The sequence below is a fragment of the Molothrus ater genome, chromosome 4 (genome assembly GCF_012460135.2).
Source record: "Molothrus ater isolate BHLD 08-10-18 breed brown headed cowbird chromosome 4, BPBGC_Mater_1.1, whole genome shotgun sequence".
Classification (NCBI taxonomy): Eukaryota; Metazoa; Chordata; class Aves; order Passeriformes; family Icteridae; genus Molothrus; species Molothrus ater.
The window spans coordinates 13,861,404-13,877,869 of record NC_050481.2 but is presented as its reverse complement, the minus strand read 5'-3'; the positions used below and the strand labels follow the sequence as shown (position 1 = coordinate 13,877,869).

General features: G+C 37.0%; 1 protein-coding gene across 2 annotated transcripts in view; it reads right to left on the bottom strand.

Annotated features, from left to right (window-relative positions):
- The window catches only part of LRBA (LPS responsive beige-like anchor protein), a 368,959-nt gene that overhangs the window by 44,173 nt on the left and 308,320 nt on the right, over positions 1-16,466 (bottom strand). For both annotated transcript variants that reach the window (XM_036381985.2, XM_036381986.2), the window contains one exon: positions 11,429-11,596. In XM_036381985.2, coding sequence (XP_036237878.1) covers positions 11,429-11,596 — 168 coding nt within the window. The remainder of the gene's footprint in view (positions 1-11,428; positions 11,597-16,466) is intronic.

The window sequence follows — 16,466 nt, the reverse complement described above, 5'->3', positions numbered from 1 at the left end:
CTGGTTACCATGAAAAAAAAAGTATAGGTTTTTCTTTTTAGTTTCCATATTTTGTAATAATGACCAAGAGAGCATACTAGCAAGCCCAAATGGTTCCTTCCTTTTCCCAGATTATATTCAAAGTCAATCCAGATGTCAGCTCCACATTCTGATGTCTCAGTCAGAAGCATCACATACAGAAGGATGCAAGATGACCTCCCTCTGTCAGCAGAAATGTGATGGTGGAGCTGGAATCAATCTCCATCTCTCAGTTTATGTAACAGCAGAAAGAGCCACCAGATGCCACTCAGACTTTTGTTCAACTTGTCAAAGAAAATCAGGTAGGACCAGGGAATCTTTTTCTCAGAGATATAATTAGTATCTCCTTTGAAGAAAAGAACCTACCTACCATTCACCTGAGAAAATACAGTAAAATGCCCATCAGTCCTCCCTTTCTAGTGAATTATAGCCCAGCCTCTAACTGAGCTTTCTTGAAAATAATTATTACCAGCATCAGCCAGTATTACTAAGAGACAGCTCCTCCAGCAGTAGAGGAAGGGCATGTGTTCTCACACTGCTGGATTCCTCTGGAGCACACAGCCATTCACATGACTGTAGGTAGAAACATTTGGGAAATTTGCACAACCAGTTTCACATCTATTAAGGACACCATATAATTGGTAAGACATACATAACCTTTGTTTGAAAGACATTTTTAGCTTGACAGACTCTTATCACTGAAAGCAAGATGTGTGCCACAAAGTAAAACATAGTGTCATTCCACATTTTATTTCAGTGTTTCTCAAATATCTAAGCAAAACAGCCTTTTTCCTGTTAATCATCTACAAACCCAAAATTTTAGTAAGGCCAGAATTGTTCCAGATGCTACAACAAGAAGCAATAAAATGAAACAAAGTAAGCAACCCTTTACAATAATTCACACGGTATGCATCCCAAACACATACTTATGTAACACTGTATTTTGAATGTTAATTAATTTAGAAGAATGAAAGCCATAGGCAAATTTCCTAAGTTAACATTCACCTGATTTTACCCATTCCTAAAAAGCCTCCGAGGTCATCTCTTCCCTTGGGGTATGGGAAGGGGAAAAGGAGAATAGGGAAGTAAATTGAAAGAAGGAAAGTAAAGGACTTGAAAACTTGGCTTAGCTATAATGTAGTTCCTGGCCACTGTTTAGTATGGCTATTTCCAGTCTCTGAACTTACCCTCTCATCTAACTGTGAAGAAAGTTAATTCAACAATATGCAGTACCCATCAAATACGGCTGTAAATTTTTTGGGAAGGAGGGTGATGGGGAGGTTGAACATATGGATGCAGTTAAGGTAAAAACAGATGTTTGTTACTTTTCTTTGCAGCAACACTCAGAAACTAAGTCAAAATTGCTTTTTTTTCATGTTTATGTCTGAAAGAACTATAAAATTAAATATAAGGGAGGGCGGGTGGAGGGGGAGCTGCAGTGAGTGTCACAGAGAAAGAATGAAACGGTCTCCAGTTTTGAACTCAAATTCTCAAATGAAGGCCCATAACAGTTAAAAGGCAAGACATACACCATTTAACTCCAGATTTAAAGACCTTTAAAGGGACTAGCTCAGAGTTGCTTTCATCATGCCTCCTCAGACACCAAACACCAAACTGAGGAGTCCAGGGGCACAGCACACCCATGTTAAAATGCATGCCTTGGTCTGAGGGTACAACAAGCTACAACCTCCTCATTTGCTACAAAGAGGCTGCTCTCAGCTCCTTTACAGTTCTGCACCAAAGTATTCCCAGTTACTTACCAAATCTCTACAATTTAGTTGCCAAACATTTGAAACCCCAGGTGAAATAACAGCATACATTGTAATATGTATTCTTTCAGCACACATGTCAGGGACAGAAAACGTTTTGGGTTCATCCTCCATCTTTCTGCCCAGTATTTACGTCCAGAAAATAACAGCCCTTGCAAAAGTAATTATTTTGGCTCTCTGCCACTCCTACCTCACTTTTCAATATTCAAAAAGGTTTACACACATGTTCCTCAGTGATTTCTATTGGCTTGAGTGATATGCAATTATGATTACTTGCTTTCCCCTTCCTTCCACCCAGATGTTGCTTTAGAGCATCAGAGAACACAGACTGTTTGACAGGGAAGTTGAATGGCTCAGCGGCCAACCAAGGAGCTCCTTTCCCCACGGACAATGATTAAAATCCAGCTCCGGTAACAAGTGATCAGAAAACCTCCTCTGATCAGAGAGAGCCACTTACACCCCTACAGGAATATTCTTATTTAAATTCCTCTAGGACTACAGGAATATAGATAACACTAGCCAGAGAGCAAGCACAATTCATAACAATAGATAAAATTGCTGAAAGGAGGCACAAGATTGCAAAGAGAAGCTCTTTGTAGCACCATCTCCCTTGTTTCCTAACAATCCCCATTAGATCAAGATTGTGAAAAATGGGCAAAATGCTTTTCTAACAGAGGCAATGTATATGCTGGCTGACTGTACACCTGCCCTGGGGATATTGCACTACACTTGACCCAAGGAAAACATACAGCACTCAAATGTTAGTATTATAAATTCACACACTCCCATTTGCTATTTTAAAAATAAAACGAGCAGTCTAGTTTCTTCACGTCAAACCAGAAAATTATTTCTCTTGTTTTGACTTCACAAATCAAACATTTTGTTCTGAATCACTTCCATATTTTGTTTTCTCATTTCACTATTCACTTAATATACTGATTTAAGAAAATTGTGTGTGCTGACTTTGAAATCTAACAAATAGCAGGGAAGAGAATGGAGCAGAAGAAAGGCTAAGGAAAAGACACTACAAGACCAAGAGCTACCTATTGTTCTCTAGGTGTCATTAAACCTGACTGCAGAATGTTTGTGATGTACCCTCTGCTAACCAAGCAGAATGCAGAAGGCTTCTGTTGCTGCCCTCTAATGCAGGTACAGCTCCAAGCCCAGCACCTCAGGGTTATGGCTCCAGAGCCGAAGCGTGGGCAGAAATACTGTCAGCAGCCTGCAGAGAGGGGCCTTATTAGGGCACACGAGCAACTTGGGATGGAGCAAAAAGTGCACAACCTTAGCCTGTGTGTTAGCAAGTCTGTAACAAAACCATGGGCCTCATTACACAAAAAAACTACAGATACATCAATCTGTAAAACTACAGAAAGCCATCAAATAGAAATTCAGCATTTTTTTCCTTCCTTCTTTTTACCTTCCTTGTAAGAAATATATCTGCTGCCTAAGATATTTCTTTTCTTCTTATCACCCCCCAGTTTCACCTCCTTCTGCCTGAAAATACCTGACTTCTGAAAATACCAGAATTGTCTGGAGATTGGTTACTGGTCTAACCACTTGTTGTTTATAAAATCCATATTACAGATATATGGATGGGAAGGGGTTACCCTAAGCAGGATTACTTTTTTTTTCCTCAAGCTGTTTGAAATCAATATATGAATAATACATTATCCTGTTCACATCAGAAAAGTGGAGAAAGGAGAATTGCATAGGATGCCATCCACCACATCTTTACAAACAAAAACACTAAACCAGCTCTTAAACTACATTAAGGATTTTTCTGTGAGAAAAAAGAAAAAATGAAATCTTTTTGTCCAGACAAATCAGTGTGACAATTACATGGCACTCATTACAATAAAACAGGAAGTAATCACAGTTTGTGAGAATACAAATAGAAGCCCCTCAGGGACGTGCAAGTTGCCCCAGTCTGCATATATACATTCCAGGCATATTAAACAGAGGCAGAGCCCGGCCTGGCTGCAATCTCCAGCTCACGCAGCTGTCCGTCTACTGCAGCGTAATCCCAGCTGCCAATCTGAAAGAAACCAGTTAGTCAGACCAGACACAACCAACAGAAACAAATGTCACTCAATAATGTTCAGAGGCTCTGGGTTCATGGATAATTTCAAACAGTATCTCTGTCTGGAACATTGATGTGCTCATTCAAAACACCTAAATCTTTGGCTACTGGAAAGAAGCAGATAAAAAGCACTAGAACTACAAAAACAGGTCTGGTAGTACTTCAAAGAGACTGACAAAATAAAATGGGAAAAGAGTCTAAAAGGAGAGTAAAGATCAATTTAAGGACCTGCAAATAAAACTGGAGTCAATACAAGCAAAAGCCTAAGCTGCTCTGGAATTAGTTTTTTAAAATACAACAGTTTCTGTTTTATTTGAGCACCGCAACCAAAACTGCTTCCCACTTCTCTTTTCTGTGGCAGCTAAAGATTCAAGAGAGCAAATCAGTGCTTTCATTTCAAATCAATAATTATCACAGAAAAAGTAGTGGCATTGCCATGCACAACACCCTCAAACTTCAATTTCTGGCATTATTCATTTGCTTCTCTAAATAGCTAAACAATCCCAAATTTTCTTATATTAAACTTTTTCCTCTGGAAAAAAGCAATCAATTCCAATCTGTTATTGGTCCACAGTATTTCCTAAACATTGATGTCATCTCTATTTATTAAATAAAAAAGCTTCATTAAAATAAAACATTTCAATCTGAAGGAGGTTAATACACAGATGTCAAAATCCAAAATGTAGTGGTCTTTAAACTGTCTTCTCTGATCACCTTTCAGAATCTGTAACAATTGTGAAAAAGAAAGAAACAACTTCTTTTCTTAAGCTATGAAATACGTTTATTAAATCCCTCATAACTACTACCTGCAAGACCAAACTTGCTGTTTCCAAACTATGGGTGCAAAGCTATCTCAGGGCTTTCTACTGCAACAAATGAATTTTTTCTTGTTATTCAATAGAATGTAGCATTTAACTGAGGCTTGACTTTTAGATAACTGCTTGAGGAAAACACCTCTGGCAGGACCACAAGCTTTCTGACTCAAGCAGCAGCTATTTATGAATATAACTAATAATTAAAATAACAAATTTGGGTAAGTAAACACCACACACCTCTACGGCCACAGTGGGAACACTGATGCCTTGGGTAGACACCCTGGGCTGCCACAAGGACACAGAATGAAAATATTCCAAACAAAAATATTTAGTTTCCCAATTACTATGGAAGTCAATACAGAGACCATTCTGACAGCATAAAGAGGCTGCAAATAATCAAAGCATGTTGATGACACAAAAAATTCCTGTTCGCTTCCATGTTTCTTTCAAGGCTAAATGACTTGGTGTATAACTATAGCTATTATATACAAGTATATCTCATCCTTTCCACATATGGAAGAGGAAAAAGTAGTTTAAAAATAGAAACAATTTCTATCAAAAGGAGTTATTTTTGAAGCATTATGAATATCACTTTTATCCATACTTTATTTACCTTTCTATTACTCTTTCTTATTTAACCCTAGCCAACAAACATGTCAGCTAAGACTGACCAGCCAGGCACAAATGAAAACGTAAGGAGCCCAGGGGGTCTCAAGACCTCTCTGGCTCTTATAGATCCTCAAGATAGGTCAAGCAAGAGGTGAGGGAACTGACTGTGCTGAAAATTTCTATCCCTTGAATTTCAATCAAAGGCTGAGTGGAAAAAGCACACAGAGCTGAAGAACTAATTCACATGTGTTACCGCCTTCCAAAAAACTTTACTACTTCCTGCCAGTTTTTTAAATCCTTATATACATGGAGCATCCCAGTCCTAATTTAATTAACTCTAAAATATCTCTTCTTTTTCTGCTGGATAGAGAAGCAGAATCAGCAGGTAAAATTATAATCTACCCTGCAACGAAGACTAAACGAGAACAACAAGGTCAAATATTTTTCTGGATCAGAACCCAGCTGAATATTTTTCACGTCTGTTTGTAAGCATTGTACTAAATATGTAAGCTAAGACAAAGGGCAATAAATCCCCATTCATCACATCAAACTCCAGGCTGAATGGAATCAAAGGAGTTCCACACCTCCCAGATAACTGCAGTAAGCACTTGCTCATACTCATTTTGCTTGTTTACTCCAACACCACAAGCAGGTCACAGTGTGAGCAGAGATGTGAGAACTAATAGGTAACTGATACAAACGGGTGGCAGGAGTGGTGCTCCTGTTATTCAATGCTCCTTTCACCAGAAGGAAATACTGCATCCTTTCACGGGAAAGGCCTGATGCCCAGGCAAGCTGATTTCATTGAGCAGTGGTACCTGCCCTCACAGGAGGCCCTGCCTCTCTTGCACACTCCTACCATGGGTACCACCCCAGGAATAGACCAAGGCATGGGCTTGGATGCATTGCCAAGTCCACAACTCCTTAGCCATTAAATCACTGCACAATCCTTTAAATACAGCCTTCTTAATTCCAGTTCCATACAGGGGTATTTTAATACAGATTTGCAATTAAAATGAGACCAATGTCAAACATTTATTTGGCTTTTCCCACTATTCCCATGCTGTACAACACCAAAAATGCCATCTGTGCAGCACACTTCCAGCCAGAGACAATTCAAAGATGGTTTCTACAGTACTTTGAATGTTGCCTGAGTGAATTTGTTACTTACCGAATACAGCACATGGAAATTTACTGCTCTGTGACAGTTATTTTATAACCATTTAATCCTACATTTTAAAACTGATCACAGCCACAACAAAGACTGTTGCCCAACCTGCCAAATCCAGACTGATCATTTTCCCAACTATTTAGTAAATGTTAACTATGTTATAAATACAAATAGTGTTTATACTCTCTGAAAGATTCACTGTTGTCAGGGTTCTCCACTCCAGCTAAGCGAGAGCTGAAATATGCTATTAACTCCCACCATGACCAGTCCTAAAGAAGAGGCCAAATATGCTTTCTCTGGGATAAGATATCAGATCTGCTACTGCTGTCATGAAACTGGGGTCATGTAAACTAAACATTCTTGTAACTTCTTTTGGGCACAGAAGTCTTTAAAACTGTAAATATTTAAAAATAAAGTAAGACTCATAAGAGATAGACCTAAGATGCATAAAACTTACCCAAAGATATTAATCTTAAATAACATTTAAAAGCTATTATCCATTAAATAATTTATCCCATATGCCTTAAAACTGAAAATAAAAGAATTATCTTTTTTATATATATAATCAGAAGTGGCACATTCAAATACCAAGTCAAATGCTATGTCGAAGCTGATGCTTCATATTTTTGAAACTCCTCAGTTCATATGGAAATGAAATATCACCAATAGAAAGAAATGTGCCAAAAAATGGAGAAAGCTTGCTTCCTAATGTTAAACAGACACCTTCATGTAACAAAAAGGCAGCTTCTCTTCAGAGGAAGAAGTACAAAACAACAGAACCATCTAAGGCTAAAAGCAAATCACTCGATGTTATTTAATGGGACTTATTCTTGTGTTTTTAGAGATATTTTTGCTAATTTAAAAATTATTAGTCTTCCTTAACTGCTGACTTCAAAGATCATATCAGATGGTTTTGTTTTGTTTTTTTTTTTTCAAATGTGGCTTTTTGATAAGCATGGTATAAAATTCAGGGTGCTTCCTGGAGGGTAGGGAAGTAAAAATCCGACATACAAATACCATTTGTACTTCCTGTACAAATCAAGGATGCATTCTCCAAATAATATTTCATCTTCCTGCTACTAACTTTGTTTCTTTTCTTTGCTTTTATCCAGTGTTTACACTAACTACATAGGGATATCAGTGGAGAAATGTACTTTTAAGTAGTAACTAAGGACAGACCACATTCATGTCGTCCTTTCTTACACTAAGCCAGAAACAAGAGGAATTTCTGTTCTTCTGACCAACACTGATGAAATACCCACCAATCAGTCCTAGATACAAATTATTTTGTATGCATTGTGCTTCAGCTCCTAATCAGTCACTTGTCTGAGTGACTTAGATCTAATTCTACTTTTTTTTTTCACTCCATTCTTGGACAGCTATGGCAAAAAGAGAGCAGAATTTGTGATAAGAAGGTGCTGTGAATTCTCTCCAGAACAGCTGGATGACATTTGTCTGTGCTAAATGACTCCTTGCCCCTTCCATCCAGGCAAAAAAAGAGCTCTTCCACAGCAGATTTTGTGATTGGGAGTTCCACAGATCAAAAAGTGATGCTCGAGAGCAAGTCAACAGAAGGCAGTGACACAGCAGAGCTCTGCTGGCAAATGCAGTGTTTTTCACCAGGATATTTACTGCTTGCCCACTGAACAGCAACTTCCCTCTGCAGCTGTCACCTCCTTCAGCAAAACACACAAGGAGCAGAGTCAATGACAGCACTACCAAAATGCTTGGAGGGGAAGAGGAGGAGGAAGGAATGGTCTCTGCAGGATGAGCAGTGCACCAATATGCCAGCAGGGATACTGGATCCCTTGCCTTGCTTCTCCTGGCTGCAGCTCCCTTCCCCCACTGGCTGCGACTCAAACTCCTCTCTCTTGATCTACTCCCCTCCCCCTGAGATTTGCCTTTGAATTATGCAAGCTTTGCACTCCCCAGGGTTTATCTGCCAAAAGGTAGCATGTGGCCCATGGTTTGCATTTTAGTTTAAAATTTTCTATTATGGCAGTCAGATCCTTTCAAAATACTTTACTTCCTTTATTCCCATAGGCAGAAAGAATGGCAGGAAAAAATTGTTCACAGCAATATAAGAGGATGTAAAAGTTCTACGTTTTCAGTTAGAAAACAAAAAAAGGTGGAATATGGTTTTAATCAAGTAGTTTTCCTTCCTAGACGAGTACTTCCTTCTTGTAATATATATAACCTGACTGCCTATAAAAATAAAGGTGCCAGTCGGAGCCATTTAGGAGACCTAAGGAAATTCTGCATTAACCTACACCCCTCCACTCCTCAGTGCCTTCCACCATTGTTCTGTGTGTGGCCTCTTTGATGAGTTAGGTCACCAATACCCATGTATATATCTGTGGAGATACCTCAGAAACACATGCATCATAGGCCTCTCATTGCTGATGTGGTACAGGCTCAGCACTATCTATGTGGGGAAATTGCCAAGGTTTAAGCACTTGCTATTATTTCCATATGATACCTAAAAGCCTCAATAACTTGCAGCTCTCAGATTATACAGCAGCTTCTCTTTGGTTTAGGTTTGTGAATAAAAATACTTCTTCTGCTACAATTGTCAAGATTTAAAAACCCAAACCTGAATCGTATCAAGAGGAAAAAGCTAAAATCATCATTTTTGAAACCAAGAAATCCAGTTTAATACTTGCCTGATAAAAAGATACTCAGTCTGAGGTGCTGTGCCTGCCTAATAATACTGTAAATTGTCCACATCAGAAATTCATTTGAGTTCTAACTAGGAATTTGGTGGAGAAAAGAGGAGATATTTTTTGGTAGGCTGACTGAAGGAGAAAAATAAATGCTGATTGAAGCTGCTTGGTAACACAGAACGTTAGCACAGGTCCTCAGGGAGGCAGATTAGCAAGCAGGAAGAAGGTGAGGCTGTCAAAGGTGCATGATAAATTCATTTAGCACATAGATATAGAATGATTATGCACATAGAAATACACACAAACAGATTTTTCATTACTTTCATCTCTAACCACAAGTAAAATCACAGTAAGCCACTATTGGTGATAAGTCATTAAATTTCTGCAGTATCAGAATTGCATCAGAGCTGATCATATGTGCCATTTAAAATTACATGTTCACATTTACATAATAATAAATACACACTACAAAGCACATGTAAATGGCAAGGGATACCTAACTAAACAGGAGACCTTTCACTGTTTTAGTGGCATACTTAAAAATCCTGAATAAATATATTCCATCGGGCAAATCCTTCTAGCAACTCAGTACAAAAGTGCTACAAGACACAATTCATTCTGCTGTCTGCATTCATCAGTGTGTATTTTTGACACCATCAGTAATGTTTCAAAATTCTGCTGCTGCTAAGCTACCCCACTATTGTGAACTCAACAACACTACAATTCTCCCTCTCCTGTTTTCATTTTTTAGTCAGTTCAGGCAGCACAGAACAATCAAAAATAAGAAACATTGTAGCAAAGTACTATTAAAAAAAAAGTGATAAATTCAAAATATTTGATAACAAAGTGAATGCCTTGCTGAGATGATCCACTGATCCACACTTCCAAACATTTGTAACTTCCCTGATCCTAATTTTTTTCAGGCTGTAACACAAGTAAAACAGATCACAATAAATGTGAAAAAAGAACTGTTCAAGAAAAATTTAAATCACACAAAAACTGTGTGTGGAGACTGCTACTTTCACCAGTGTTACTTCAATTCTTAGTTTAATAAATAAAGTTCAATGATGGTTCATTTAATAACAAAATTTAGAATAATTTACATACAATGCCCAGCCTACATTTCAGCTCACACTTTAACCAATCACTTCAAGAGTCTAATAAATACTCGTAAAAGGTAAGAATAATTCCATGCCAATGTAGAGTGAACAAATTCACTATCAGTGAATTGAAAACATGTCATAGTGAACAACTACTAGATGACTCTTGGGTCAACACTTTTTCCAAACCCAGATGACATTTTTTCTTGTAAGCCACGTGTCCCAATATCCCTCTTCTTAGCTCGATTAACAGTATTTATGTGCAACACATGTATTTTAGGTTTAAATAGACTAAGATGCAGTTTGCAGACTGATGGCAAGCCATGTAATGACAACATTGAGCCATCACTTTGGTATTAAGACAGTCCCTGTGTCACCTCTAAATAAAACAGTTGATAAGATTCATATTGCTTTGTTTTCATGGACTCTGAATATTTTATAACAAGATACCACTTACATTTATTCTATAATTAATATACTTGCAGCTACACTTGGTACCAATACAGTGTCTGAAGAGAGGACATAAAATCAATCAAAAATCTATTGTAATCATGCCACCCTGCTGTTTTTTAAACAGCTGGTTTAGGTGGTAGAGGAGGAACTTTCAAACACACAATATTCTGTGAGATACTTTGGCAAATAGATTTTCTGAATGATGCTGAGTCTGAGTAAAGCTACTGATCTTTGCAATGCTGAAATATTTTCTTTTGTATCTGAAAAACACAGGCCAGGTTATTTTAATTTGATAGCAAACCTAATAAAGTATCTGAGGCTACAAAAGTCTGATGTTTGCTACATATGCAAGACTGCACTTTACTGTTAAAAAGTGCAGAAGTAAATTCAGAAGCACAAGCCAAATCAAGGTTGTTCACTGCCACTAAGATCCAGTATCAGGGAACAAAATGACTGAACTCAGCAACTGAAGCAATCCTTGAACTTTTATTTTTATATTGGCGTCCAGCTTGGGCTGAAATCCAGGTGCACAAAGTTTAAGAACAACTTGCATCCTTGTTCTATTAATTCTGCATGCTGTGACAACTGGTTCAGGCACCTTGCATTTGACTGGCCTGTGGCCAAACCACAAGAAAACACAAAGAAATTGAACATTCACCAGAAGCCTTGAACAATGTGGAGTCTTTACAGTTTCAACACTGCAGTGGTAAATGAAGCCTTTTCTGTATTTATAAAGTACAAACTTACCTCTCTCAGTACAGAATCCGTTATTGAACTTAAATTAACAGCTCCTTCATAAGTCAAATAGTAGAATACATTCAGGGACCTAACAGCCTCTGGCCCTTGCTGTTTGTAGCCAAAAATCAGATCAATCCACTGGTGAAGCTGGCAGGAGACAAACTCACTTTCTAATGCCTGTGAAAAAAAAACACACACAAAACACAAACTTGAGTTTGCCAGATAGTCATCATTTGGTAGTAGCAGGAGCATTTTTGTTTTATAGCATACCAAATTATCTTAACAAGTCTAAATACAGAATTGGTAAGAGTATTTTAGACACTCTATCCAGAAAAAGGTGGGCCTCGTGATAGATACCAGAGTCTCATGCCCTACCTCCCACTTACTGAGATCTCACTTTTTAAACTCTGATATGGAAAAAAAGAGAAAAAAGCAGTAACTGGAAAGTATTTGTGCATTTACACACAGACAGGCTATGTTTTTATGAACTCTCAAAATGAAACTGTGCTGTCCTGTGTGATCTGCATGCTGAATAACAACAGCAGGATTATCTGATTCTGACAGCCAGAGAGAAGATTGATAGAATTTGGGAAACAGGACTAACTAGCCAGGGATGCTAGGGCAAAAATTTTTTAACAGGATAAAATATCAAACTGCTACCACTTCCACGTATTCCTTGTGTACAAACCTATACAGAGTGCTATGCTGAATGATTAAGCTGCTTTCCTGAAGATGTTAACTAGTTACAACCCAATCCCCAAGACAAGAGCATCCAAAAATCGCTATATTTAAAGGTAACCTAAAATCATTGCCATCTAAAGAGTTAATCTATGTAAATTAAATCACTATCAGGATTTCTTTTTCCTATTTTATACAGAGGATTCAATGTATTTCTGATTTGAATTACCAAATGAAAAAACATAACAAACAGATATTCTCTTCATCTAGCAAAATGGATGGCATTTTTCTTGCAAAGGAAATTCCTAATTTTGAGCAGGGGAAGTTGAAATTAATCGGGAAACCAAGGAAATCACTCTGCAATTTGCACACAAAAATGATGGGTTTGTTTCATTAACCGATGCCTGAAAACAACATTTAAATTGACACATAAAACCAGCAATTGTCTTAATTTGTGTGGTGCACTCCACACAAAAGCCCTAAATATGTTCAAATTAGAGCAAGCTGCTTGATTGTCACTGCAGTCTCATGTCATATTAATGCATGACAAACATTAAACCATACACTTAAATGGCAATTTATATCATTTAAATGTTTACTGCCACTCCAGATCATCACTCATTTAAATGTGACTTTCTGACAGCTAATTTCAGTTAATTTTCCTCGATTCACTTAATTAGAACTTTCAATCAAGAAAAGACCTGTACATATCTTAGACATCATATCATTCTTTTTTTGTTATTACTTTTATTAGGATACTGAATTGCTGAAAGCATTCTTTAAAATGAATCACCACACAGTAGAATATCTGTTGGGATGATCATACAGCAATACCTTACAACATATATGCTTAGCCGGGACTTTTTTTCCTTTTTAATTTAAAAAACACCCAATATTTAGACGCAGACACACAATTAAAACTATAAAAAACCACAAGCAGGCCAATTAAAAATTAATGATTTCAAAATTGTTTAATAAGATAAAACCAGTCAGGAGTCTCATGAGTGTCCATAATACTGCAATGTGCAGCCATAAAATTCTACAGGGCTCAGCAAATTACAATGATAAGAATTAATTTTTGTGCTATCCTGCTAAAAATAAAATTAACCCAGGAACATACTTACTGTTATCATTATAACTATTTAACACAAAGAATGTTAGGAAATTGAGATTTTTTTATAGGTACATGAGTAAATATTCAGAATGTGTTGAAGTTGTTCATATTCTCCTTTTTTAAAAAAGCTAGATTTTCCATGAGTCATATTACCCTCACAAAGCATTTGGACTTGAATAATTAAAGGAATTCCACTGCGAGTTCCTTAGATTAGTGTCTGTATAAATGTGATTTTTTTTTTTCCTTTAAAAGCAAAACTAGAACACTTTGCCTTCTCGGGGAATAGTTGGGAGCCACCCTGATCTCACTTTTCTTTTTCAAATTTGAAGTTAGTTTGCATTTGAAATTTTTACAGATTCAACAGCAAATTTTTTTTTTTCCTTATTAAGCCATTTTAAAATCTTCTTAGCTGCTTAATCCCAAGAGATAACTGAAAACCAGCTACAGTCAGCATCAGGACCTTGAAGGACAGACCAAACAGCACACAAATTCAAAGGCCAAATAAGCTTGCCTAGTATTTCATGTTCACAGTTAAGCTTTTGGTTAGAGGGAAGTGCTAATGCTATGACATAATCAATGGGGGAACAATAATTAACAGCTTGTCTAATGACTAAAGAACAGAGTTCCAAGGAAAACAACACCATGTGCTGGATAAGTGTGATGCACTTTGCACTGGTATATTTAAATATGGGTCCTCCTTAGAAAGCATCTGAGAAATAAAGACATTGCAATTTGCAGAAATATTTGGTTATAAAAAGAAGGGTGTTTGCACTGTTTATTGTTTTTAAACACTGTTGTTGGCATTTACCTCTTGCAAACCTAAGCCAAGCCTATTGATGGTCAGCACTTAGGATTACTTCAGCCTCAACTTCACTTAGGACAGGCAGCGCTCGTTAAGGCTCGAGTTAAACCCAGCATGCAGCCTTGGGACACGAACATCCTTCCGTGCTGCTCCTGGAGCAAACCAAGGAATTGCCAGCACCCCCAGGGCAGAGTGAGCTCGTTGCTCACCCTGTGCTCTGAGGGAAATATGTACAACAAGGAAATCCCCAAAAATGTCCAGCACATAAAGCAATACCCAAACCCATTGGGTTATTGTAAAATGAATCAAGGACTAATGTCCAACTGTTAACGGATCAAACAAGCCCATGGAAAGGCAGTCACGTAAAGCCACATACAGATTGTCAATTCTGTCCACAGGGAACTCATATTAACTTTGACAAACTGTCTTGGGGCTGATATCTGTTTCTTTAATGAGATCTATTAGGCAGAGACTAAAACACTTGAGATATGCTAAAAAATACAGTATGCAGATGTCAAACACAAACACCTATTAGTAACTTTCATTTCTCTATTCCCAAGGTAGAAACACTTCAGACACATCAACAAATAGAAGCTTTGATCTAACTAAGAAATTTTAGTTTATTCATAAATACTTTTTTGAATGCACAATCTCTTTAGCGATTTCACTAAATATGTGCAGTCAAAACTATCTTATCGTGAAAAACTCACTATTTTATGAGCATCTTTTTCTGTGCTGTTTTCTGAAAGAATTGAACAGAGAATAATTTACTGCTGGCAACCAAAGACTAACATCAGTCTAATACTAATACAAATTATTTGGGAGAAAAAGGATGGAACAACAGAAAACATGAAACTAGCAGGCTGGGAACAATTTTTCCTTTGTCCAGTATAGATTTTCTAAAGATTTATCATGATATACTTTCCCAAACAATATTATACCTTTGGAATCAAGATTTGTAAGTTTGAAGTGACTACTATGGCTCTGGCCCTCTACTTTTATTTCTGCTTTAGATTTTATGCAGTGACATGCAGCATATGAAGTGATGTCTATTAAAAATGAATATATTTTGTGCTTGAGTTTGGGATGTTCTAACGCTGAAATTAGATGAAAGGTTTAACTGCATTTTTTTTCATTAGCACAGATATATATTCATAGTCAAGCTATTCAGAAATAAATTACAGATTTACTTGCCTTATTCGTATGCTGATTAAGCAAAGTAATTTTGAGGCACAGCATAAAGCATGCATGCAACTCTTATTTGAATGACAGAAAAAGTGTCCAACCCATACAAAATGTGGTTTATGAAATGTTGTACATGAATAACCTTTCCTATTTATTCAATTGAAAAAAAAAAAAAAAACCAAAACAAACCCAAACAACCAAACTAACAAACCCAGGAATACACTTCACCAGCAAGTAAGAAATAAATCTCAAGTAAAAATAATTGCCTGTTACCTTTAATGGACTAAACATTTTAATTCCCCTCTGGAAAAATTTCCTCTGAAATGCTTAAAATGGAGTCTCTTTTATGTTCTACTTGGAAAATATTTATGTATGAACAGAAAAGCACGAATTAGGATTTCACACATTTTTTAGCAAAACCACAACTTTCAGGTGAAAAATACTCTTCTTAAACACGACAAAAAACCTGCATAACTGCAGCAGCAGGGAAGGACTTTAAACTAATATGTGTTCTGGCTTAGAAATACGTGTGTGCACATTCATTCAAAACAAAACCCCAAACCCACCAAAACTAAACAACTGGAATGATGTTTGCATGTTCAGGCTTTCAGACACAAGTTGGTAATGCTGCCTTAACATTGATATATGACCTTTGTAAGTTGAAGAAGGCTGGTTTTTTCAGCCTAATTAGAACTGTTTCAAATTTTCTTGCTAAATATATGATAGAAAGTCCTTTCAACTTTTTTTTTTTATTCTAGAGTTTCTTTTCACATCAGCCTTGTTCCAATCAAAATATGTTTTGAATTAAATTATTTTGATTCAATATGGGGATCACATTTCACTTCTAAGATTTAAAGTTCGAAAAGGAAAAGTTTAGGCTGTTCAAACAAAGCAAATGCAGCCACTTTGCGGAAAGCTATTTCACATTTACCAAGACTGACAAATTGTTTGTGTGCACCATTAGGTCTAGTTTCTGCAATAGTTGCCAGATTTCCTGTCCTCCTAATAACATATTAACTCTACAAGTGCTGGCTTTATCTTTAGGTTTTTCAGTAACCTATTGGATTTAAAAAGTAAATTATGAAATCCACTTTCACCAGTGACACTGTTTGATCACAGGGGTACACATATCTGAGAATTAAGATCTATATAAAGTTATTTGAAAGATACAGACTTCAGGGCTGCCTTGAGGATATCAGAAGGAAGAGGACAGCAAACGTACTAAGCAGAAAACTAACTCCATGTTCTGCATGAGGTAACACAAATTT